This window comes from Protopterus annectens, chromosome 14.part0, assembly GCF_019279795.1.
Source record: "Protopterus annectens isolate FY-2018-M chromosome 14.part0, PAN1.0, whole genome shotgun sequence".
In the NCBI taxonomy this organism is placed as follows: domain Eukaryota; kingdom Metazoa; phylum Chordata; order Ceratodontiformes; family Protopteridae; genus Protopterus; species Protopterus annectens.
Genome location: NC_056748.1, coordinates 1,031,438,632 through 1,031,464,672, shown reverse-complemented (window position 1 = coordinate 1,031,464,672; position 26,041 = coordinate 1,031,438,632). Strand labels below are relative to the sequence as shown.

The window sequence follows — 26,041 nt, the reverse complement described above, 5'->3', positions numbered from 1 at the left end:
ATACAGTTTACTTGTGACCTATGCATGAGCAGATAATCAAAATGCAGATTTTTTTCACTATATTATTTACTTTATATTTTAACGTGGCTGACTGTGTGCATGCAACGCATTTTCAGAGGAGCCCAGGAGAAAGGTTTCATGGAGATAACATACAATAAAGGTAGAATACTATTTTAAGTGATAATTACATGCAAAGGAACATTCAGACATTACAACACAATTTTAAGACAGGGTTTTTGTTTGTGTCTTTTGGCTTTTCCCAGTTAGGGGTTGCCACAGTGGAACTCCGGTCCGCTAATTATTGGTAGTTGATTTTTACGTGCCAAATTACCAGCCCTGACGCACAACCTTCAACGAAGGTACGCCCATTCACACATCTCCAGGCAGAAGACGCTCTAGGTGAGAATCGAACCGGACAGCATCTTACTGTGAGGCGACAATGCTACCGCAGCACCACCACCGCGGGTAATTTTAAGACAGGGTAAAATATAAAAATAAATCAATGTGCAGATTCAACACAGAAACAGAGATGTAACAGTTACCTTCTCAAGCTATCAAATAGAAGCAAATACACTTTGCTATGTATTCAACAGTAAAGAAACACAGAAAAATAAAAAAAAAGTGCAATGTTCATTACTGCTTAATGGAAGAGTATAAATGAAGACACAGTGTTGTGACCACTTGAATTTAAGTCAGTGAGTTACCATAAGACAGTTGATTGCTGGACAGGGTAACTAGAATGAGAACAGGAATTAGGGAGGCTTCATGGACTGAAATTGGAGAAGTACAGTTGTATAACATCTTGCCATAACATTAGATCCCTTACTTATAGCAAGGGATACAATATTAACATGATACCAATAGTCAAAAGTTCAGCCAGCATACCAAATCCTTAGCACCTTCCAGGCACTATACTTCAGAGGCATGTCCTATGTCTAAGGTGTAAGGTACATTCATAGACTTTCCAGCTCTTAATCCTCACAATGCAAATGCCCTAGAAGAACCACAGCAACCCAATAGGAAAAGCACGTACATGTGGATTCAGAAAGAGGAGGAGGAGGCCCCCTTGGCCAGAGAATAAGAAACACAGCAAAAGAGGGGGAAGAAAGGAGGGATGGAAAACTGCAACAGTGAGAAGTATGACATATACTTTTATGGTAAGATCCTACACAACTGTATTAAGTCCTTCCTTATCACTGTTGCAGTACTCCTTACTAAAGGGAGAATACAAAGCTACTGGAGAGGATGGGGGAGGAGAAACCAACAGAGGAACCCTCCAATAACCCATGCAGAAGAGTCCTGGCAAAACCAGCTTTGGCTCTAGAAATCACACCCAACTTGCAGTGTTTAGTAAAGGTGTGGACAGAAGACCAAATAGCAGCTTCCAAAATGGAGCTAGTATCCAGACCCTTGAAAAAAATCACCAGAGTAGACTACTGCCCTGATACACTGAGAAGAAGTTTGCTTACCAAGACTTCCAAGATGGCTGCACATTGAGAAACTGCTCAACTCTGGCTCTCCCAGTGTAAAAACAGTAACTCGTCAGAGAAGCCAGTAGACTTTTGTGTTTATGGGTAAATTTCGGTAACTGGCTAATAGGTGTTCTGCCTGGAAAAAAATCAGCTAAAAAAGTGAGGATGAAACACTGACTGGGAAAGTTATGCAGCTGTTCAGCAAAAAACAATGCACTCACCAGAAATGATGTCCAGTAATCTACAAGAAGATACAAGACAACTGCACAGAGACCTGGTTACAATAAACAAAACACTGATGGAGTAAGTGACAATGTGAGGTATTGCCAGCTATGCCAGGAGAGTTGGGCAGTGGATGTGTAACATAACCCAAAACAGCTAGCTGGAATTTTGTAAAGTAGTATATGCCATTTGTATATCAAACTGATTTGTGCAGATGCTTGTGTTGAAAAATGTATTTGCAAAGCTGCTTGTGTTAAAAATGTACCAACAGTGTGCACCATTGGACAGAAAAAAGAAATATGCATTAATGTATATTTTTTAACAGAGGATACTAGAAGAGAAGAGGTTAATCTCAATCCACCTGACTTTGAAAATAGCTTGAAATGAAATTACCTGGCTTAGGCCATAAAGATTTTATCTTACAGTTCTCAATGCAGCCAGAGACAAAAGTCTGTACTAAAAATCTGTCTGCATTGTCTTTGGGGTGAACTAATTGCTACTCTGCAAGGGTGGATGTTTGAAATTGTTTTATGACTTCCAGGAGCAGCAGCAGATCTTAGCAAGGCTGTGTGTGTGTGTGTGTGTGTGTGTGTGTGTGTGTGTGTGTGTGTGTGTGTGTGTGTGTGTGTGTGTGTGTGTGTGTATTATTGACACATACGTGCTAAATCCTAACAGCTTCTGGCCAAGGCGGGTAGCATGGGAACCAGAAGTAAGATGACCAGATGTATGTGCTGTTATTCTGTAATCCATCATTAAAAAATGGTATTTTAATACTAGGTGAGACTGAAGTCTCATTGCAGTCTGTTTTTGGAACCTGACAGAGAAGGACCAGTCATGAATTCATAGGTAGGTACTAGGCTATCGGCCCAAGGGCCTATGTAAGCCTAGCCAGCAAGAGCACCTCTTTGGCCCTCTTCAAAAGGAACCTTGATGACTGGATGGGAGAAAGGAAATTCACCCCAGGGATCACGTCAGCCGCCCTGCTAGACAGGGGTCCAGGGAAGTAAATAGTGTGGGAAGAAATAGCCAAGGAATTGTTATGGCTAGGCTTGTATAGGCCCTAGGGCCGATAGCCTAGTACCAAACCTATGAAATCTGTGCCAGCCCTTCCCAGGTGTGTGTGTGTGTGTGTGTGTGTGTGTGTGTGTGTGTGTGCTGCTTGGAGCAGGGGCACAAAGCACCAGTTTCACAAAGAGAGTGGTGGAGAACTTTGGCTTGGACACTCTGCTGAGATCTTAACTCTATAGCTGTGTCAGTGGAGAGTCTTATTGAGGACCTGGAGGTAGACAGATAGAGAAATCCAGACACCGGACTGTGTGTTCCATGTGCACTCTTAGGGGAAATTGTGCTTGATGCAGAGAACTGCATCTGGAAATTCTAGGTGCATTCATTTTTGCACCACAAGAACGTCCCTCTCTGGTGTCAGTGGTGAGGATTCAGGCTCCTTGATTACTGGCCCAGAATGGGGATGTCACACAGTATAACAATACAAACAAAAACAACACTGGAAAAAAACAGAAGACGCGTTAAAAAGATATTCAGATGAAGTGATAAAGCTGAAAAAAAATCACAGGCTGAAATGAAGAAAAGGCTAGCTCAATAGGAGACTGCTCAGGAAGAGATATTTAAAAAAATAATATAATTAGAGGACAGAGCATCTAGGGAAAAGCTGAGATTTTTCAGCTATACCAGAGAAGCTGGAAGAAACAGACTGCATTAATGTTATGAAAGCACAAATAAGTAACTGGAATGGTATTCCACAGAGGGGAAGTTAGGTGAAAGGACACATCATGTGTATGTTCTAAACCTGGCTATGAGAAAGCAACCTAGAAATTTAATAGTAAAGATGCAATCTTACCAGCAGGAGGAGTTGATTCTGACAAAACTGAGGCAGAAGGGCAAAGTACAAAAAGTTGGAGACAGCAAAGTGTTTGTGGAGAATGATTACACATCATGATTACCGGGCAGAAGAGGAGTAAATTTATTCCACTTTTTAGGGAATGCCAAGATACAAGTGTGAGACTCAAACTGCTGTACTCAGCTGTCTTCAAGGTATTCTTCCCTGGAGGGACAATCGTTTTTTGATGAAGTATATACTATGAAGGAAATACAAATGTATGTCCAACAAAAAGTGAGCTGTGAGAGACTAACTGTGAAACATTTTCCACTGTTTCAATCGAAATTGTTGGAGAGAAGGAAGAAAGCACAATAGTTGACTAGAAGAATCAGGAGTACACTGGAAATGAAGCAGACACAGGATTTTGGAAATGGAGATGAGCAGTAATAAAACCAGTGACTTAATGTGGGATTCCAATGCAACGATTATATCTGTGAAATGTGACAGAACAAGAAAATCTGGAAATATTGGACTTTTTCAGAATCTATTGAACTTGGTGGGGTCTATGAAGTCTATGCCCTACTTCAGGTCATTAATGTTCAGAAAAAAGCTTTGGAGAGAGGAGAAATTTAACTGTAAGTAAAGAAAAGATTTTTTAATAGTACTATTTTTTGGTGTATGCTTTTCTTTGCATGCTATAGGTGCTGCTGTTCTTTTTTTCCATTCTCCCTACCTTCTTTCTTCTTGTTTAGTTTTAAGAAATGTAGGCACTGCAATGTAAAAAAAAAAAAACTGTTCAAAACAGCATGACAAAAGATAAAATAATGCGTCTTTTTTTTAGTCTTGCACGAGGAATGACTTAAGGACCTTAGATTCATTTAAGTAACAAGTTTTAAGAGAAAACAAGTAAAAAAAAGAATACTGAATATTATGAGGCATGTTTCTAGGAAATTAATGTATGCTTAGTAGCAAGTTGTATCTGGCCCTCATATCTCCATGGAAAGAATCTGATAAAGAGAAATTGGTTACAGTCTGGTGGAGAGTCACTGGCTCGGGGGAAAAGAAGAGAGAAACTGGCTAAGAGATAATGTTCTCTGAAAGCATTCAGGGTTATCCCAGTTGGGAGAGCTATAAAGATAAGACACAACCAGTTAGCACTTAGTAGAAGCACAGGCTGCACCATGGGTCTTAGAATGGATAACCTTTTCTTTTAGGTTGACTCAAGTCTAAGTATGGCTGTCAGTTTGGGACATCTGTTCCTATTAGGAGGGTAAAACTTGAAGATGTACATAGTTTTGTGTGTTAGTATTAAATTAATAGGTTTTAGGGGTATTAGGGGTTTGTTTGTTTTTTTAAGGGTTTTCAATAAAACAAATACGTTTTGTAAGATGTGACATAAGTTCAACCTGCCAAACAGTGTATGCATGTAACAGAAAAGATGGAACTACACATTTAACAAAAAAGTTTTTTTTTTTTACATAAAAGGTGGGAATAACAACCTTTTAATACAATGATGCTTTATGTGATGCCTTTAAAAGTCGATGGTCTCTCAGATAAATACAAAAAAGAAAGAAAAGTGCAGCTCTCCGCACAGATAGAAATGTTACAGCAGACACACTTGGAAAGAACTAAACATGTGAATTTGATAAATAAAAGTTTACAGAATGGTTATTCAGAGGAATATCTGGGACAAAGAAAAAGAGGAGTACTTATATTAATTGCAAGAGGAGCTCCAGTAGTGATAGAAGAGGATAAAAAGATAATAATGGCAGATTCTCAAGAAACAAGAAGACACTGGAATTTTGGATGCAGGCCTTTAAGGAGAATAACAATAATTCATACAAAATGTTACATCCATAAAGTAGCAGAAAATATTCCAAGAACTAAGCCAACATGGGAATGGAGAAAGTAAATTCTGCCAATAGGGATGAATGCAATTATGAATATAGACAATAGGCAAGAGGGAGCTGGAATTTATTGGAGAAAACTAGCAAAGGAACCAAGGTATTGCGAGCAAATAACTGGAGAGGGAAAGATGATAGAATGGGAAGATGCCAAGAATTTATTTTGACTGCAGGTTAGAGATTGCCTTCCCTTTCAAGGACAGATATCAGACTATACGTAAAGAGAAAGAAATAGGGGATCCTAAATGAAAGACCAGCACTGGTACAATTAGAAGCTAGAACAGAAGCGGTCATTAAAAAAAATAAATAGAGTATATAAAATATAGCATGATAACTATTAGAATCAATCAGAGGCGATTAGAAAGGACTGGGAACACAGATTGGATAAGCAATTCACAAAGAAAAAAATGGAAGGATATATATATATATATAGGCCTCTCCATTCTCTTTCCTCTGTTGCTGCCTTAGACCTTCCTGGTGTCTCTAGATCTACATTCCTATTTGTCCTTTCTTCAGGAAATGTTTACTTTTCTCTGTTTTTTCTCACATTATCAGTTCTCTGTTTTGCCTTTTGGTCTTTCTACAGCTTTGAGAGTCTTTACCAAATATCTGGCTCTGGTGGTAGCCTTCTGCAGACATCAGGGTATTCAAATATATATATATATATATATATATATATACATACATATATATATATATATATATATATATATATATATATATATATATATATATATGTCTGAAGATGACTGCAAGCTAGGAGCAGTCATTGAATCCTTAAATGACAGTCATCCTGCTGGAAGAACAAATAACTGGTGTCAAAATCATGGTCTGAAACTAAATGCCAAAAAAATGCATTATAGTACCTTTTGTTTTTTGATGGCAGGGGTCCATCTTTAGCTGATTATTTGAGTATACTTTAATACATGTACATATGTATACCCTTACAAAAGGAAATAAATGATCAAATTATACTCTTATTGTAGGTAGCTGATAGGTGGTGTTAACGAGTGTACATGGAGACTATAAAATTTAGGGGATGAAATTTGATGTGGGCTTATGTGGTATTAGCCTGGCTTGGTGCAGGAGCAGAGCCAGTTGTTAGTGAGGTGGTCTTGGAGCAAAGTTTTGAATTCATAGGTTCATAGGTTCATACTAGGCTATCTGCCCGAGGGCATTTACAAGCCTAGCCCATCGTTTTGTGGCTTACGCCACCCCTTTAGTATGGGGAACTATACCCATTATTTTGCTGTGCCTCTGTCGAGCAGTGACACTGAGGTTATCCCTGGGGTATATCTGTGATCTCCCATCCATTGGTCAAGATTTCTCTTGAACAAGGCCAGCGAGGTGCTCTGCCTCACATGTACCGGGATTTTGTTCCACAGCATAGGGAGTCTTTGGGTGATGAATCTATCCCTCCAGCACGTCCTATTAATAGCCGTGTCAAGGTTTAAGTCTCCGCCCTTGTGGCTCTGATGGATCTAGATTTTTGAGGTGAAGCATATTCATCAAATCTGGGTTTGACATGGCCTTGTATGTTAGGCAAAGGTCACCTCTGAGCAAGTGGCGACTGAATAGAGCTGGAGTTCTTTCAGTCGGGCAGCATAGGACAGATTTTTGAGACCCTTTATCCTTTTGGTGAGGAACTTTTGTGGCCTCTCCAGCTGCTGCAAGTGTCGGGTCAGATACATTCCGAATGGGGCATTGTACTCAATCATTGGTCTGATGAGTGATGAGTAAAGGGAGACTATGACCTCCCTTGATCTAGATGAGAATCCCTTCATGATAAGGTGGGCAATGTAGAAGGTCTTCCTAACTACTTTAGCTACATGGGTGTCGAATGACAGACTACTATCAACCTGGGTCCCCAGGTCCCTGATAACTTCTTCTGTGCTCAGTGGATTGCCACCTATTTGGTAGCTAGGGGTAACCTTGTTTTTCCCGAAGGGTATGACTATGCATTTTTTGGCATTTAACTTTAGGCCGTGGCTCTGGCACCAGTTATCCGTTTCTGTGAGACCCTTCTGAAGGATATCTGTATCAGATGTATTTTCTACTATGGCGCCCAGTTTGCAGTCATCTGCAAACTTTGTCAGCCATAACCCTCCTGTGTTTGCTTGTACTTCGGAAAAGTAGATGCCAAACAAGAGTGGGCCCAGGACTGAGCCCTGTGGGACACCACTTGTGACAGGCTTTGAGTCTGACATGGCGCCAGCAACTCTGACCCTGTGGGTTCTGTCACTCAGCCAGTTTGCAACCCATCTTGTGATGTATGGGTTGACATTTAAGCTGATGAGTTTTTCAATGATACCCGAGTGGGGTATTGTATCGAAGGCCTTAGCCAGATCGAGGTAGGCTGTATGGACTGCCTTTCCCTCATCAATGGCTTTGGTGACTGTTTCAAAAGTCAACCAAGTTTAAAAGGCATGATCTGCCTTTGACAAAGCCAAACTGGGTTGGATCCAAAGTCTGCAAATTCCCTATGTCTTTATTTATGAGGTCCATTATGATCCTCTCCATGGCTTTGCAGATAAGGCTTGTCAAGCTAATGGGCCGGTAATTTCCAGGGTCGGTGGAGGCACCGCCTTTGTGAAGTGGTACCACAGTTGCAGTGCGCCACTCCTGGCACGTATCCAGAGGTAAGACTTTGATTAAACAGCTGTCCTAGCTGTGGGTTTAATTCCTCATTGAGTTCATGGAGCACACAGCCGGGGACACCATCAGGTCCCATGGATGCTGTGTTTTTGCTTTGGAGAGAGCAGTTCTCACTTGGGCGCTGGAGATGTTTGGGGGCTGCAATCGCTTGGTATAGATATCTCTCCTTTGGGGGAGGGGAGAAGTTTGCACTGAACCTGTCAGCCAGTATGTTGGCAATGTCTGTAGGATCAGTAATCTTCACATCATTTTGAACTAGCTCTGAGCATATCTGGGAGTTTCCTCCCAGGTTTCTAACATAGCTAAAGAAGGCCTTATGATTGTCTTTTTGAGTCTTTAGTTATTTTTCTCTCAAAATTTGCTTTGGATGATTTTATGAGAGCTCTTAGTTTTTACTTATAGTGATCAAGGGTGTCTTACCTTTTAAGGATTTTGCTCTATCTTGTAGTAGCTTCCTCCTTTTGTTGTAGAGTTTGTTTATGGCTGGGGTCCACCAGACTGGACGCTTGCCTTTGGTACAAAGAGTCTTTGTTTTGCTTGGGATTGCCTTATCCATGCAGTCCTGCAGGTGCTGGTAGAAGGCATTTGTAAGTGATTCAGCGGCTTGAGTACTGTTTTCCACGCTCGGGGCCTTAAAGGAGACCACACTAGTCTTTAGAAGTGTGAAGTCGGCTTTTGAGAAGTTCTTTACTGTGGTCTTTTTTATTTCAGGTGGGGGTGGGATGAGGACCTCCAGCGAGATTAGTTTGTGGTCTGATCTCACCAGTGAGGGGTACACCTCCGGTGTTGAACATTGTGCTCCCATGTTCGTGATGATGAGATCAAGTATGTTATCTTCTCTTGTGGGGATGGTGACTAGTTGTTCCATGGCATTTGAGTTTATGAATTCCAGGAACTTTTGGGCTAGGGTGTTTGGGCTTGAGTAGTGTTCCCAGTCTATATTAGGGTAATTGAAGTCACCTAGTATGATGGTGTAGGTTTGTAGCATTTAGGATGTTTTGAGGGATTGAGTTCCAAAGTTTAGAAATCTGGTGGGAGTAGAGGGCGTCCCCAGCTTTATTGTCGCTTTTGGATACTTGGAGGAGTGTTTTGTGCAAGGATTGGAGTTGCCGAGTGTTGGCATATGGTTGGAATAATCGTTGTAGGGCTGGGGTTCTGTTTGGCTGGTATATTAGTTGGTAAAGACAAGTTGGGTACAGGTTAGTTGTGGGAATTCTAGCCAATTTATTTGTTGTAGGGCAGAGCAGTGGTGGGAGCTAGTGGCAAACGTGGCTATTTTATTGTAGGCCGATTCAAGTTTGGTAAGGTCAGTTTTGTTAAGGTTTGTAAAGATTGGAGAAGCAAAGAGAACAGTAGATAAGAGATGAGTCCTGGTGATGCTTAGTCTAGAATGGCTAGTTAGGAAAGGATTAATTCGGTAAAGAGAGCTAGTTTGTGTGTGTTTTTAATGGTGTGAGAGAGGTGTACGTTGAATTTTAATTTGCTATCAACTGTGACACCAAGTAATTTGGTATTTGAGCTGGTGTCTATGATTGTATTGTTGGAGGAGTGGCTTTGAAAAGTGGCTGAGGGATTGGGTGCTTTGGTGGGGAGAAAGAGCATGAGTTTGGTCTTGTTTGGGTTCAGTATGAGGTCAGAGTTAGCCAGGATTCTACTTCTAGGAAGAATTGTGTTAAAATCTGTAGTTGTGTTAGAGGGGGTTGGAGCATATCAGGGAAGAGTCATCTGCATATTGGATGACAGAAGCGAGAGATGTGGATTTATGGAGTTGATTTGGGAAGATGGTAAAAAGTAGGGGGCCTAATATGGAGCGTTGTGGAGCTCCTATGTTAACAGGGAGCAAAGATGATAGCTCCTGTTGCCAACTAACAGCCTGCTGGCATTTGGTTAGATAGCTGTGGAACCAAGCTAGGGAAGAATGACTGAGATGTAATGTGGCCCGTTCTGACAGCAGTTTTTGGTGTGAAACTGTGTTGAATGCCTTTGAGAGATCTAGAAAGAGGGATGAGACATTTATTCTGATTTCTGTGTTCATTTATTGTGTTAGTAAAACTTAGGAGGGAGGTTGTGGTGCTGTGTTGGGGGTGAAAACCATGTTGTGTTTGATAGGAGGTTATTGAAGAGAAGGTAATTTAGAAGCTGGGAGTGAATACATTTTTCTAGTACTTTGGAGAGAGGTGAAAGAATGGCAATGGGCCTGTAATTAGTAAGCTCGGTAGAGTTGCCACCTTTATGCAGTGGGGGATAATAGGAGACTTTCCAGATTAGTGGGACATGGTTATCAAAGATAGAGCAATTGATGAGGATAGAAATGAGGTAGGCTACGGCTTCGGACGCAGCTTTGAGGAATTATGATGGGAGGTTGTCAGCAGCTAGTCCGGTGGGCTTGAGCTTACTGAGTAGTTTTTTTATGGTATGGGGTGGGACGGGGTTAAAGAAGGAGTTTACACCCTCATTGTTGGCTATGGGGATTGTAGTAGTGATGTTTTGGTCACAGTCAATAAGTAAGTGAATTGTGGTCATGAAAAAGGAATTGAATTGTGCTGCTATATTATCATTTGATGGGGGTGTGGTAGGATTGGGGGTGGACGTACTACCATGTTGCAGGAGTTTGTTTATAGTGGCCCAGAATTTCTTGGAGTTGTTTTTGTTTCTTTGCTGTGCAGTGATGTAGTAGGCTTTTTTGTCAGCTTTTATCTGGGATTTGGCTTTATTCCTAAGTTGTTTGAAAAGTAGAAGGTTGTCATTGCTTTTTGTAGTTGGCCAATGTTCACATGCCTTGTCCCTTTCTTTTAGTAGGTCTTTGGTGTTGTTTCTAAGCCAGGGTGTGTGGTGATGTTTTATTCTAGCTATTCTGCAGGGGGCCAGTCTGTTTAGGATGTTGAGGAAGGTGGTGTTTAGGTGTTGAACAGCGTCATCTAGTGGTAGTGTTTTGAGGGGGGACCAGTTAAAATGTTGAAAGAGGGAGTTGAAAATGTGGGTATTAAATTTTTTCTTGTTGCGGATTAGCCTATAGACTACTTGTTTACGTGGAATAAGATGGTTTCTGATTAGGTATGTGGGTAGGTGGTCACTTATGGTACTGGGGAGCCATCCTGCTAGAAGGGGTGTGTTATTTTTATTTGTGAGAGTACAATCCAGGATGGATTGTCTGCTGGAGGTTTTGTCTATTCTTGTGGGGTTTAGTACGAGCTGGGAGAAACCATATAGGTTTATGAAATTGGATGGATTATTGGAATTATAGGTGGACCAGTCAGTGTTGAGGTCACCCATAATTATGGTTTTTAAGTGGAAGATTGTGGATAGCCAGTGAAGTATGTCTTCAACTGTGCTAGTGTTCTCTCCTGGACAGATACAGATAGCCACTATGATTAGTGGTTTGTTTTTGTTGATATTCAGTTTGGTGATGAGTAATTCTGCACTGTTAGATGTAGGAAGTGTGGTGTTGATAACTTCTATGGCTAAATTTTGTTTAAACATTATTGCTACACCTCCTCCACATTTATTTTTATGATTGAGTCTATATATGTTGAACCCTGGGGGAAGTATTTCATTGTTTTTGACATGTGGCTTAAGTCAAGTTTCAGTCAAAATGGTTATGTCAGGGGAATGCAAGTCAATTAGTGCATGGAGGTCATGGATTTTGTTTAGTATACTTCTTAAATTTATATTAAAGAACATCAGGGAGTGTTGTTTGGGGGTGAAGGGGTATGGTGGAGTTGATTGAGGTGTAAGTGGTAGTTTATTGGTAGTGTTGGGGAACACCCCCAAGTTTACAATGGACAGGCACCACATACCTCGCCACATGGGTTTGGTAGTTTATGGCCTTGAAAACTGATATGTCATATGTATAAATGTTTTCCCCATACTTGTCCAGAGCAATATTGCTATTGTCATAGGCTAAAAGTCTGGAAGAAGACAGTAACTTAATAAGGCTTATCAACAGCCAGAGATATCAATGCAGGGCCAGAAGAAGGGCTTTTATATAAAAATGTTTGTGTCTCAGGCACTTTATAGAAACTGTCAGATTTCCTGAAGCAGGAGGCTGGGAGTCAGGAGCCTGTGAAGCAGAGGAAAAGGTGTTTAAGAGAGCACCAACAATGGAAGGACTGCAGAAGGCTGGGGGGAGTTAATATGCAAGAGGTCATAGTACCACTTCTGGATATCAGAAATTTGGGAACAGTCCCACTTAAAATGTTCCATCTTGCAAAGAACAGTGTTCCCAAAAGATAATTCCTTATCAGGGGAAAGGGACTACACTTCCTCAGACCCAACGGCAAGAGAAATGGATCTGAGAACAGTAGGCCAAGGACTCTTCTCCAAAATAGCTCCACATCCTTTACAGAGGAATTAGAATTCCAAGGGTGTTCAGACAGATAGAGGAACAGGTAGCCCTTGAGGAGACTTCAAAGCGATAAGGGCTTTGTAAAGACCCTGAGTGAAGTCCTGGCATTCTTTGTGTGGGTTATGAGCCATGTCTATACATATATTTAAAAAAAAAATAACATAATTCCTGACAAACTGGGGGGGGGGGTTAGAGCCCTTCCTGACTTTAATAAGGGAACCAGGAACCTCTTCCCAAATAAGAAGCTGTGGAATCCCTCTAGACCCCTCTGAAATAATCAGACACAAGTTTGCCTCCTTGTCAGCAGCAGACATGTGAATAGGCAGCCCTGTGCTGGCCTCGTACATCACTTAAATGCCTTACACCTTAGACATAGGACACACATCTGAAGTACAGCACCTAGAGGGTGCTAAAGCTTTGGTATGCTGGCCAGACAGCTATCCTTGACACGATGCCTCTATAATAAGGAATATTGCAACAGTGATAAGAAAGGACATTAATAGTGCCAAAACAGAGCATCGAATATCAGGTTATTTTACAGCTTTTGGCAGAAAAATGAGAACAGATTATGCTTTTTGGTGACTAAGTGATGCATCCTACCTGGAAGCCTGTCCAATGAAGCAGGAAGAACTACAATGAATGCTCTAGCCCCACAGGTAGTCAAGTTTTTAAGCCAAATCTGAATGGTGGATTTATGGCTGTTAGGCAAATAGTAACACATCAGATTAAGTATGAGTAATGCTATCTGTACACTACACTGTGGGTAAAGATAACACAAATACATTGTATTGCACCATAAAGTGTTTGCAATTTGTTCTTTAACGTAGGACAACTGTGTGTCCAGCAAATTTAACAAGTCTGCTGTGGATAAACAACAAGCTGACATTCATAACTTGCCAATTGAAGCCCCTACATCCCCTTTTCTTCAGATATACTAACTCCCTGGTTGCACTTCATGGAGAAAATAAGAAATATCTTTCAAGTGTAAAAAGTATTTGCATGTACTGCTCTCATACAAATGAGAAAATCAAAAAGTGCGATTTTCCATGTAACTGGCATTAGGGAGACAACACTGAATTTGATAGATGTCATCACATAGTAGACGTCCCATTTTGTCTTATGTAGTAATAAGTTTACTTGCATAGTAACTGAGTTTGCCCATGGCGTTTAGGTAGTTAATTGATGATTCTGACACAGCTTGCCTGGTTTAGAGTACTAGATATACACAGATTTTGTGAATGGTCCCTATTTTTTTCCATTAACTTTTGTGATTGTACTGTCAGTGTGGTACTTTAAGTTGGTTTCAGTAATACTACCAAGGTATTTCCATCTGTGAATGAACTCGGATGGAATGGATTTGCCTATAATGGGTTACTTGGAATTATTTTTATTTTTTGTTGGAGTGGCCCCCAAAATGATTAATTTACAACTCTGGCTCATAAAGATGATTCCTTTATTACTTCTGTGTTCTACTCATTGTGGGTACACTTGATAATTTCTAACCAACTGCTGAGATTGCAGACTCTGGCTTGAAGTTCAAGAGCATATTTGTTAGATTGACTGAACTGTAACAATAGTATGCATTTTAATATGTTGGTGTATGTTATTAATGAAAACAGAGCACAGCAGTAGTCTCATGCTAGATTAAGTCCTAGATTTACTTTGAACCATGAGGACAATTTATTTTGACAAGTAACAACACAAGTTCAATTAGAGAGATTCTGAACTGAGCCAACAACTGATCAGCTACACCCTAATTCTATTAGCCTATCAAAAACAGATTATTAATAAAGTCAAAGGTTTTAGAAAAATTGAGGAATAAAGTTGATGTTTGAAGGACTTTGTCATGGGATATTGTAATGTAGTCATTGCAGTTTGGATACTGTCTCCTGACCAAATTGTGTTGGTTACTCGAGAGTAGGCTGTAATTGGTTAGACAGTCCATAAGTGGAACAGATAACCTTTGCTAATAGCTAAAGGGCTCAATATAAATATAGGACTGCAGTTTACCTTATGCTATTATCTGCCTTTAAAGACTACAATAAATCTTATTTCCAGACATCTGGCATGTTACAGTGATCTTTGCCTGGCATAAATGCCAAAATCATGGCTACTGTTCTGGAGAGCTCCAGTCTAACTGTTCTCAATTAAATTAGTTTTTAATGTTGGCTAGGTCTTAAAAGAAACATGTTAATTTTACATGTTGATGAGCTAAATCGGAATATACAAAAAAAAATTTTTCAGCAATTACAAAGGCATTCAGCTCTGGAAAGACTTAAAGAAGACAGAGGCAATAAAGACCAATGGACAGTGAGTAGTCAATTGTCATGGCACTCCTACAGATTGTATTAAGGGGAGGGAGGAGAAGAACCAAATGCAGCCTCAAAGGTTCTAATGATCAGATAACTACAGAATCACTTTATAGCTCTAACCAGCAGCTCTAGGAAAGATCTACCAGAAATGTAGAACAGATAAAGTTTTCTAACCCAAAATAAGTATTTAAATAAGGAGACAAAGTTAGTACATGGGAAGCATTTGGAACTAATCAAGAAGGATGTGGAAGAAATTTGCAGTTAATACACTAATCACTTATTGTCAGACTCCTACCAGTCATCTCTCTCTCTCCATTTTACCACCTCTCTCACCCTCCAGGCACCCTGCTATATTACACCTCTAACAGTTCCCCATTTATGCTCTTTTGCTGTCTTTACAAGTTATAACCCAAACTATCTTGCATTATCATAATTCCAATTGTTAATCACTCAACACTTTCTTTAACATGCTGTCTTACCATTTTGTCTGTCACTTTAGCCTTCAATATATTCATTTGATACTTTGCCTCTTTCTCATCTATGCCAGGAACCCTCCTGCTCTACTCAGGCCCAATGCTGGCAAATAAGAATACAAAATCAGACTGACATCAGCAATAAAACTCAGTTATACTACTACAAAACAACTTCTATTGCAATTCATACTCCTATAGCAATCACCCATCTCCATCCCAAAATTTAAGGATTTTCTCTCAAAACTCTGTCTCCTATTTAAACTTATAAGTTCAAGAGAAAACCTAGTACCACCTCAATTAAGATCTAAATTACAGAACCTAATCACCTATCATACTAGAAATATATACACACGATCACACACACACACACATATACATATACACACACACACACATATATATATATATATATATATATATATATATATATATGCATATATGTGTGTGTGTGTGTGTGTGTGTGTGTGTGTGTGTGTGTGTGTGTGTGTGTAAAATGTCAAAGGACCAGGCCCTAGATCTGGTGATGGTGCTTCAATCCTAATCAAAAGGAATACCTCAGTTACAATTGTGGATAGCACTAGTTCTCATTCTGCAGAAGAGAAGAGTCCTAGCTATGCACTCACTCACATCACATTAGGTGGGCATACTTGCACATGAATTACTGCAGTTTACATCCCCTACCTTCCTCTGTATCTCTTTTAAATGAAACTCTGTAACATATGTTCCCTAATGGTGTACTTGACACTGTTATTCTTGGTGATTTCTTTGTCAGTGCTATCAGGTAAGGCTCTCTGCCTCTGAACAAAATGTTGCAGCGGTTTAGCCTGTCCCAAATAATAGTTTCCTACTCAAACCAATACAAGAACTCTCTCTAGCTTCACACTAACCAGCATACAAAACAGGTGCCATCACACTGAAATATTCCCCAGTGCTCTGAGTTACCACTCACGCATTAAGTCCATTTGGTCATTTAGAACATATAAAAAATCTCAAATAATTTAAGTAGGAAGATCTTTTCCTAATAAGCAGCCAAATCTCAACACCCTACTCAGTGCTACAGATTGAAATCCCCCATACACCATGTCTGAGCCCACCTGCTTCAGAATTTTTCAACACAAAACTGACCACAGTTCAGGATACACTATACTCCCTTACAAAAAGAAGGCTTAGATCAGTGTTTTCCATGCCTGTCAGTGGATAGTAAAAAGACAATGAAAATCAGAGATTCAGCCTGGAAGAACTGGAAAGGGAACCCCAACAATACAGCGCTACACCAAAAAAGATGCATGCAAACACTTTTTTGTTTGAAAAGTTTGATGCACACCTTTAAACATTATCTTTAATATTACTCTATCTGCACTCAGTGTTACTATGTTCTGAATTTTGTTATGTACTCATTTAGTATATAATATTGTTTATTGTAAGACCACAATGTCATGGCTTATGAGGGGATTATTAAAGAACTGGGTACAGGTTACTGTAAATGCATATGCTGACATTAAACCTTCCTCGGGGGGGGGGGGGGAAGAAAAGGACAGAAATTGTTAAATTTGCAGAACTGAAAACCATAGAGCACAAGGATGCAAGTGTTTATGGCTAGCACATGTACACAGCATGTATCTGCATGAAACAATGATTAATGTATTTTGCTACTAGTGACTGATGATATTTTCTCCATATTTATTTTTATCTTCACTTGTTGATTCTGGTACAATAATACTGATCACTGTTTATACCAATCTGATTGAATTCATTGAATTCTGCTTTAATGTATATTTTCTGTATATATTGCTGTAATCAAACAAACTAGATTCCTGCCTTTATGTATATATTCTGTATATGTTATTATATTTACTATCTGTAACACTGTTTCTGCTTCTGTACTAATGTTTATATTTTTTCTGTATCTCGTTGGAGCTTTTCTCCCCGGGCCTCCACTGAAAATGGGCTCTTTTAGGCCCAGTGGACTTATCCCGTTAAACAAATGCAATAAATAAATGTATAAAACTATGGAAGCTTTAGTAGACTTGGTTATACCCATGCAAAATGCAAGATAACAGGATAGCTGACAGCAGCTGATCTGAACAAGGCATTAGATAAAATCAAAACTTTTGGTAGCATACATCAGTTGCTAGAAGTGTGAGAACACGAACAAACTGGGGACAACATTACACAAATAGGCAGAGTGTGACAATCATTTACAATGGGAAGCAGAAAGGCATAACAGACTGTGCCAAGAATATTTCATAGGTAGGAGATCGACTGGGGAAAATCTCTCTTCCCAAAACTTTTTGGTAATATTTCAATGTAGGTTTAGGTCTTTAGAGTAAAAACTGGTGGTATATCCAGATTTCTGAATATGCAAGAGGTCTAACAAGATAGAATCCTTTAATGCTTTATGAGTCAAAACAGAGGTTGCTGTGCATGAGTCTGACAGAGTATAGCAATATAGTTTTTAGATGCTCTGTGCAGCTTATAGAGCTCAAACCAGAGATTTTTTGAGCAAGCATCTTTGGCAGTTTCTTGAGTTGTGCAATATGTTTGAACAGGTACATGCTAAACAGGAAATTATATTTTACTATGGATCAGAGTAGAGGTGGAAAATAGATTTTGTAGATCTGGAGGGCATAAGGGCATACCTTTAGTGATTAGTTAGGCTAGAGAGAAGGATTAATTCATAATAGTTGCTATACCACGGTCAAAGTGAAGTCATCAGCTTTGGGAGTGGGGTCTTTTATGCAGCAGGTGCAGAGGAGTTCATGCTTCTCAAACTGTAAAATACTGTCTTTTTTTACATTTAGCTTCAGTCCATGGCCTTGACACCAGGTGTTAGCGTAAGCTAGTTCCTCTTGCAGGACAGAGGCATTTGCTGGAGAGTCACAGACTGCATGGAGTATACAGTTATCCACCAACTTTGAATGCTGAAGACCTTTATTATCTGCTTGGACCTCAGCAAAGTAACTGCCAAAGAAGAGCAGACCCAATATGTAACTCTGCTGGACACCATCTGTGACAAGCCTGTCTACTGAACACCATCTGTAACTAACCTTTTAGAGGAGTGTGTGTGTGCAACCAACTCTGATTGTATGAGTTTCATCGGAGAGACAGTAACATATCTTAACAGATTATGTAGAGATTAATATTTAAACAGGAGCGTTTATCAATACCAGAATGTGGGATAGTATGGAAGGCATTAGCTAGGCCTGGGTATAGTGTGTGTATAATCTATATTACCTACAGCCATGAGATTAAGTAGAGGATCTACCTTTCACAAAGTTGATCTGGTTTGGGTCAAGGAATTGTAAACTGCCTTATCTTTTCTAAGTTCCAAAATGATACATTTTATTACTTTACAAACAATGCTGGTAAGACTACCTGATCTATAGTTCCCAGGGTCAGTATTAGGTCTGCCTCTGTGTAGGGTACAGTTATGGCCAATCTGCAAGCCTCAAGCATACAGCTAATGGAGAGGCTGATTAGATACTGTGTTTGGTATGGACTAGGAGACAGCATTTTATGTTGTCATGACCCACACAGCAACTGTTTTTGGTTATGAAGATGTCATTTAGAAGTTAGCTTAGAAGGAATTTCAGGGGGAAGCATGGGATGAATGGTAAGAGCTGATAGTGGGGAGAAGGTGGAACTAAATTTGTCAGTGAATATCTGTCATGGTTGGAAGAGGGGTCACAATTTGAGATCAGTTCTGCAAATTGTTGTCCATGACTTCTGAAATTCCTAACAATTACAAAATGCTTTGCCTGTTCTGGTGGCATAGAGGATTAAAACACCTGAGTGACTAGAGTGACCAGAGTTTGATTAGTGGCTAATGTTGACCCCTGACTTTGGTCATAATGATCAGTGAAAATACACACACTGACATAATAGCCACAAAAAAGCTAAAATATCTGATTTTGGTGTCAAGACCTTGGATCCAGTATCTGTAAACTGGAAATGACAATGAAAAATCAGGTCCAAGTTTAAGCATGAGGCTACATTAGTTAGCTTGAACCTGTTGCTGTTTCCAGTGTCATGATATAGAAGGATAAAGCCCTGTCTACACCCCAGGTAACCTGGGTTCAATTAGCAGCTCAGGCATCTGAGGCACTAAAAGGAAGATGAGCATGCCACTCCTGTGGGAGAGGTCATAAGTACACCTCATAACTGATAAGTACTGGCAGGGGATACACACTGGGATATTGTCTGCAAGGGATGAAGGGCACTGTCTGAGTCAAAGCGGAGGTGGGATGATATGCCGGCACACCCACTGTATGTTCATCCTGGGACTGTCTGTGTTAATGAAGAGGGAGGTGGGAAAAGAAAACTAATCAAACACAAACAAACATCTTCCTCAGCACCATATACAACTCTGTCCCTAGGTGCCTCATACTCCTCACTGGCCCCAAACATGGGTTGAATAAAGTCTAGAAGAGGTTTATCAGGTTCGATAAATCTGGTGAACAATGTGTATGCTGATGGTCAGCTGTGAGAGAGGCCTAAAAGAAATTTAAAAAGATAAGTAAACACATAAGCTTGTACCTGCTGCTGTGTGGAAAGATGGCAGACTGAGTAATGCTTCTGCTTTACACACTTGAATTCAGCCTTTTCCTCTCTTAAACCTTTTAGTCGTCTTTCTCCTTCTCTCTCCATTTGTTACCTGCTTGTCTGTGGATTGGTGGATCTAAAACTTCAAAGTGTGCACTTTTACTGAATGCATACTGTAGTGTTAAAAGCATGGCATGGCCATCACAAGTGAAAGTACTGTGCTTTAGGCAGAGACTATAATGAAACACACCACATAAGCACTTAAATTACGTTGATAAACCATGAATCTAAGAAAGAAAGAAAGAAAAAAGCTGAACTATCCACTTGAAACAAATCAGGTTTACAATATCCTGTTAAAGAAACCAGCAAACTAGTAGGCAAACTACATTTTCATACAGAAGCCTGACAATAAGTTGCAAAAAGATGAAGGAACTTCAGCTTTTACATAAATTCACTTGTAACTGATATTAAGAATACGTCAATCAAACAGCTGGTTGAAGATTCTGGCCATGCAGTCCTAGTACCGGGCTGCAACAACTCTCAGAATAACTATCTTCATTAACGATCAAAGTCATCCAAGACCACCTCTAGTAATCAAGTCATACCATTACTGGACACCTACTCAAAATCCATCTTCACCTTTATCCATCTCTGGTAATCAAAGCTACTGCCACCAGAATCCAGCTATCCCTAGTAAATAAAAACTTGCACCACTGCCTAAATCCATCCCTATGAATCAAATATACAAATACTTTCATCTGAATTCCCACGTTAACCATTCCCCTAAGCAAAAATCAGTTTCCAAACTAGTCTGCATATGGTTTCAGAATCAGGGCCGTAACACTCCGCCGAGCTGACACACCTCCAAGATATCAAAGATGCATCAGCACTGTTTATGAGATAAATGAACTGCACTTACACATATGTAGTCATGCTACTGGAACAATGCTGACTTCTTTTCGGCATTAATTCTAACAAAGCACATACACTATGACAGAATTACCAATACAGCCCATGTGAAATTTCAAGCAAGTCAATGGTAAACACAAGAAATAACACCATCCAACAGGAGCAGGCCAGAAATTCTTCAATGAAAAGTTAGATAAGGCTCCTGTTTTGAAATTACTTATCTGCTAGCAAAGAAACCTGTCCCTAGGTTTTTGGCTTCCTCTCTGAGATCAGCAACAATCATTCCTAAAGTCTAAGGTGATATCTACTCCTTTCTTTCTGACACTTTGCAGGCTATTTCCTTGCTGATAAAATCCTGATATCTTACTGAAGTTGCATTTGCACACCACTGTACTGCAGAATTCTGCAACAAACGAACAGATCCAAATGGCAAGCACTTCTACCTTGATAAAATTAAAACTGTATCTCATTTTTCTGATTTATGGAAAGCAGTGGTCAGTGGGGGTGGGGTGCCTGCTGTATTTCACAAAATTTCTGCAACATCACAGCAAATATGTTTTTTAAAAGCCATCATTTCAAGGGACAGATTTCTCACCTGTGTTATGTTTCTTGAATGTGACAGGAAATGGACAATTAAGGAATCTTCATCAGCCCAAAAAACACACAAATCATTGCCAATGATGCTTTAATGTTCTAAGTGTGTGCCTGCCTCTTTAAATGCACTCTGCATTATTCCATGGCAGCTGCTGTTAGACTACAACTGTACTTCCGCCCCTTAACCTGTAACTGCAACCTTGAAAAAATGGCATTTTAAATGCTGGAAAAGCAGCAGTAGCATCTCTGTCATGATCAATTACCTAGAAAGTGAAGACTCTCTAAACAGTAAACCACATGATCAATACACGGCAACAAGAGTTAACTGCAGCAGTGTTCTGATTCAGCAGCAAGACCTGTAAGTGAGAAACACAAAGATAAGCATGCAGCTTCCAACAATAAATGTCCTTCTACCTTCAAATCTTCATAGCATTAAGGCAAAAAAGTGCTCTCTCCATTAAATAGGGTAGCAGACCTATGTCACTGCAGAAGTGGAAACTGACCTATAAATCACAAGATAGTATTGGAAAACAGCCCACAAAATACGGATTTCAGCATCACTCACTGGAGTACAAGCACAGAATAATGTACCACCTATTACCACTTGCCAATGGTTACTGTGATAAAGAAAACAAATAACTATGTACTTAAAAAGGCTGAACTTACAGACTGCTTTCTATGTAGGCAATTCCATTGCCATACACCCTTACCAGAATGTAGAGCAAGACTGAAGGAAAGTCATGAAGTTCTTCCTACTCAGGGAAAGTTTGAAAATGGGTTGAATGAAATAAACAGTAAGAGCACAAGACAAATGGATGGATGGACGGGTGGGCAGGCTGGTGCTGATGCTGAGCAACATAAACAGTGGTAAAGATTTGACGCGACTGCAACAACTACTGACTTTGTTCAACAGGTATCAAATATCTTCTAGTCACACTTACACAACAGGGTCAGTTGACATGCTCAAACTGCAGATGTCCACTACGGTAGCAGCTACTAATCCTTCTCAGCATAGCCTCAAGCTTATAGCAAAAGGGAGAAAAAAGCATTATTTCTCCTACAGAAAACAGTCTTTAAACTTCATTTGAGATCCGTTTCTCTCACTGAACAACAAATGGAAGATTCAAAACAAAAAGCATCAAAAGCCAGACAGCAAGCAATGGAAACACCAGAAATCTTGCAAAAACGCACCAAATATACACTTTATTAAGGCTAAGCAGGTGAACCCATTTTTCTTTTGTACTATGATTGACATCATACCATCATATTTACTGTGTAAGTGGTGTTCCATACCACATAAAATATGAATAATCTATTATGTGCCTTTTGTGAGCAAATACCACACTTTCATACAAAGATGCATTTAAAAAAGGGGGGGGGGGGGTAAAGAGATGGCCGAGAAGCCTTACAAAATGAAATGGTAATATTCAACAGAAGACAACTTCAGCAATAGAGAAGGTATATGATATTAATGGATATCCCTCCAGAGCAATGTAACACTCACACATGTAAATGTGTTTCAGAAGCCACTAGAAAGTAAACTTGGTAACTAGGTAAATCCAAAACATTGTTAACTGCCTTGGGAACACTAGAAAAGTTATCCTAACACTCAGCATTAAAAAAAAAAACATGCTTAAAGCAAAGGACTAGCTAGAACACCACAGTATTTAGGGGAAAAATGTAAAATGGCAGAAATAATTTATGCCATTCTTTTCTTTTCTCTTTTATGTTGCAAGGATGCTTGCCAAGCAAAATAGGGCATTAATGAAGGAAGGATAAAATGAGTGAGAGACACATTTCACCACTGACAGAAAACACACATCAATTATTACTGAACATTTGGCACAGACCATCACAAAACAAAACGTAAAGCTTCCCTGACCTTATTTCATCATCTACGCACACAAATGTAAAGACTAAGATGCTGCAGGCACTGCAGACATAGAAAGGAATAAAAGCAAACAGTGAAGGGTTTTGCTACTGTACCTGTATACTGCACCAGAAACATTGCAATACTTCAGGAAAAAGAATTCCACTCTTCAGTGTTATTTCCCAGCGCTTCAACAAAGCCAGCTGATACTGGCAAAGAACATAAATGCTGCCTCTCTTTTCAGTACTGCTCCACACCAGCAAATGAGCTCCGACTAGCAGTGCAGAGAGGAGGATCCTTCTGTTAATACCACTACACACTCAGTTCTCACACACACACACACATGTGCGCATACGCACAAAAGGCAGACAGCAAGCAATGGAAATACCAGAAATCTTTAGGGGCAAGGGCTGGGAACTGGTTCTTGTGAGCTGCTGCTGTTACATGTGTCATCGTCTGTCTCCAATGACAGACAGTTACAGGCCATCTCATTTTGGAGGGAGGTGGAGTGAGGGGTGGAGGCCAGGAGACAGGCAGAAGAGGGCAGGTGGGGAAGCAATTAGCACTGTAAGCATCTGTGAATTCGGAAGGGATTTCAAACAAGAAAAACAGTGGTGATTAAGAAATAGCATACACTTAATAAATTTAAACTTCATAGCCTACTTGCCTCAGGGGTAAACCTTCTAAGCATGCTCTGAATATGGGCTACTGGAAATGAATACCATCGACATGTAACAGACAGAGAAAAATACTCCTGTATAAATTAATAAGGCTTGACTATATAACCACATGCCCAAGACTTTTAAATAGCCAAAGGGTGATTGTGATACACACAGGAATTCTGTTTATTAAAGAACCTTGCCTATAAGTACATGCTTAGACTGAATGGTGCAAATGAGAAATATCCTGAACTAGAGAAGCTGTCTCAGACTACAAGTGCACTATAGCAACCAAAATATAAATCTTGAATCAAAGCAACAGAAATGGATTTCTGTATGCTATCTGCTGGTATTTATTAGCAAACTTCACAATCTAGGAAATCTGCAGCAGGACTCCTTGGAAACCGAGCGACTCTGAACACAGAAGTAATCTTTGTGCAGAAAATTAATAACAGAAGAAAATCCTATATGAAAGAAAACCAACTTGCACACAAATTTCCATGGTGGAGAAGCAGTAATTGGACAAAATACAGAAGGATATGGTATTTCAAGATGAGAAAGTCAGAGTGCTTAACGTTCTGTTAAAGCAATTAACAGCAGCCACAGGAAATTACTTGGTAGCATACACCAAACATTTAAGCTTCCCCTGCATTCACTTTTTTTTTTTTTTTTTTAATTCTGTTAGAAAATAAGCTCAGACAGTATTGCTAACCTTACAAAGGTCTAACTCTGTTTTGTGACTTGGTAACTGACCTGTACAAAGTCAACATATTAGTAAGCTGGACACCTTGATTTCTTTAATTGCACCTATGTTCTCATCAAGCTGTAAAACAGTTTTACAATATGGACCAAGAAACTCACATTTTCACATCCAAATTCACACAAGTTGTTTTAAATTAAGATTCTATATTACAAAAAGGCACACCCACCCTGCCTCTATCCCATCTGCCAATAGCTCAGTGTGGGCCCCAGGGAAAATGTGCCAAAATAAATAACAGGCAATTCTTGCCTAGTTAATGCAGAATGAGAGCTCACGATCTACTCCTGCTATGACAGATGCAGAGAAAAAATTCTAAGCAAGACCATCCAGCAAGTTTACAGCCCAACAGAAAAGCAACATGCATAGGTCAGGGCTCAGTTTGGCATGTTTAAAGGAACATGGAATATTAGATGTTTGCTTGACAGCAGAAGAAAAAAAAAAAAAGAAAACACAATTCTAGTTTATGAATATTTCTACCAAAATTTCATTTTAAATAAATGTATCACCTGGCTAAAATTAAAGTGCATGCGTATGACCTTGGAAATGTGAAAATTTCTAATATTTATTAATTCTGTGATTACACAGGCGGGACAAAGGCAGAATCTACCACTGAATTTTGGTGTCATTGTTCAGATAGCTAAATCAGAGTACTAAAAATTTAATTATGGGGTTAAAGAATTATGCAATAGGCATATCATTTGAAATGTGGCAGGCCCAATATGCTATAAAAGCACTTACCCTTGGACAACTGAAATATCTGTGGCAGATACTGTAGAAAAACAGCTGCATTCAGACAATGCTGCAGCCTGTACCAATTTGAAGATGGTGTACTTTGGATAACAGTAAACCAATTTGAAGATGGCATACTTTGTATATGAATATGATCATTTATACAAAGTTTTTCATTTTTTTTTTATTTGAACCCATGCACATTCCTATGCTGTTTTGCAGGTGTGCACATAGCAGGAAAGTATGGTAATGCTATACAAAGACTACACCTGTGGCGTTCACAGCTAGTTACACATTATCTGTGTTTTGCAAGTATTTATGTAATGTATTTGTGGGAGAGGCACTTTCAGCTAGGTAGTTTCCACTTTAAAGATGCACACATTGAGTGGCATTTGCATTCTTCCAGTTAGTCACTATTAATTGTCTGCCTCTGGTAAATTAGTGCAATACTCCCAAGATATAATCACTGCACTTGCCACTCCAAACACAATCAGTCGATAAAAACATCTGTGGTAGATCAAATGTAAACAGTTCCAGCTATTACAGCCATGAAGAGTCATACATTTTCGTGGCAATAGCTATGACTTAAGAAGAAATCGTCCTTTAGAGCCAGTGACCATTATATTATATATTTAATAGCCACTCGACCAAAAGATAGGCAACTTCAGTTCTCTGCTCAGAAAAGGGGGGAACAAAATGCAACAGACTATTAGATTTGCACCTCACTTTCACTAAGTAAAGTTCAAGAAGAGATCTCA

At 39.6% G+C, this 26,041-nt stretch overlaps 1 protein-coding gene across 3 annotated transcripts in view; it reads right to left on the bottom strand.

Moving 5' to 3' along the window:
- Positions 1-26,041, bottom strand: part of LOC122789409 (ecto-NOX disulfide-thiol exchanger 2-like) — a 3,915,450-nt gene that overhangs the window by 2,925,080 nt on the left and 964,329 nt on the right. The window contains exon 1 of one of the 3 annotated variants that reach the window (XM_044056837.1): positions 23,252-23,703. The exons of the other annotated variants lie outside the window; for them this stretch is intronic. Coding sequence (XP_043912772.1) covers positions 23,252-23,273 — 22 coding nt within the window. The 5' untranslated portion in view covers positions 23,274-23,703. Of the gene's footprint in view, positions 1-23,251; positions 23,704-26,041 lie in introns of those variants that run through there. 3 annotated transcript variants of the gene reach the window in all.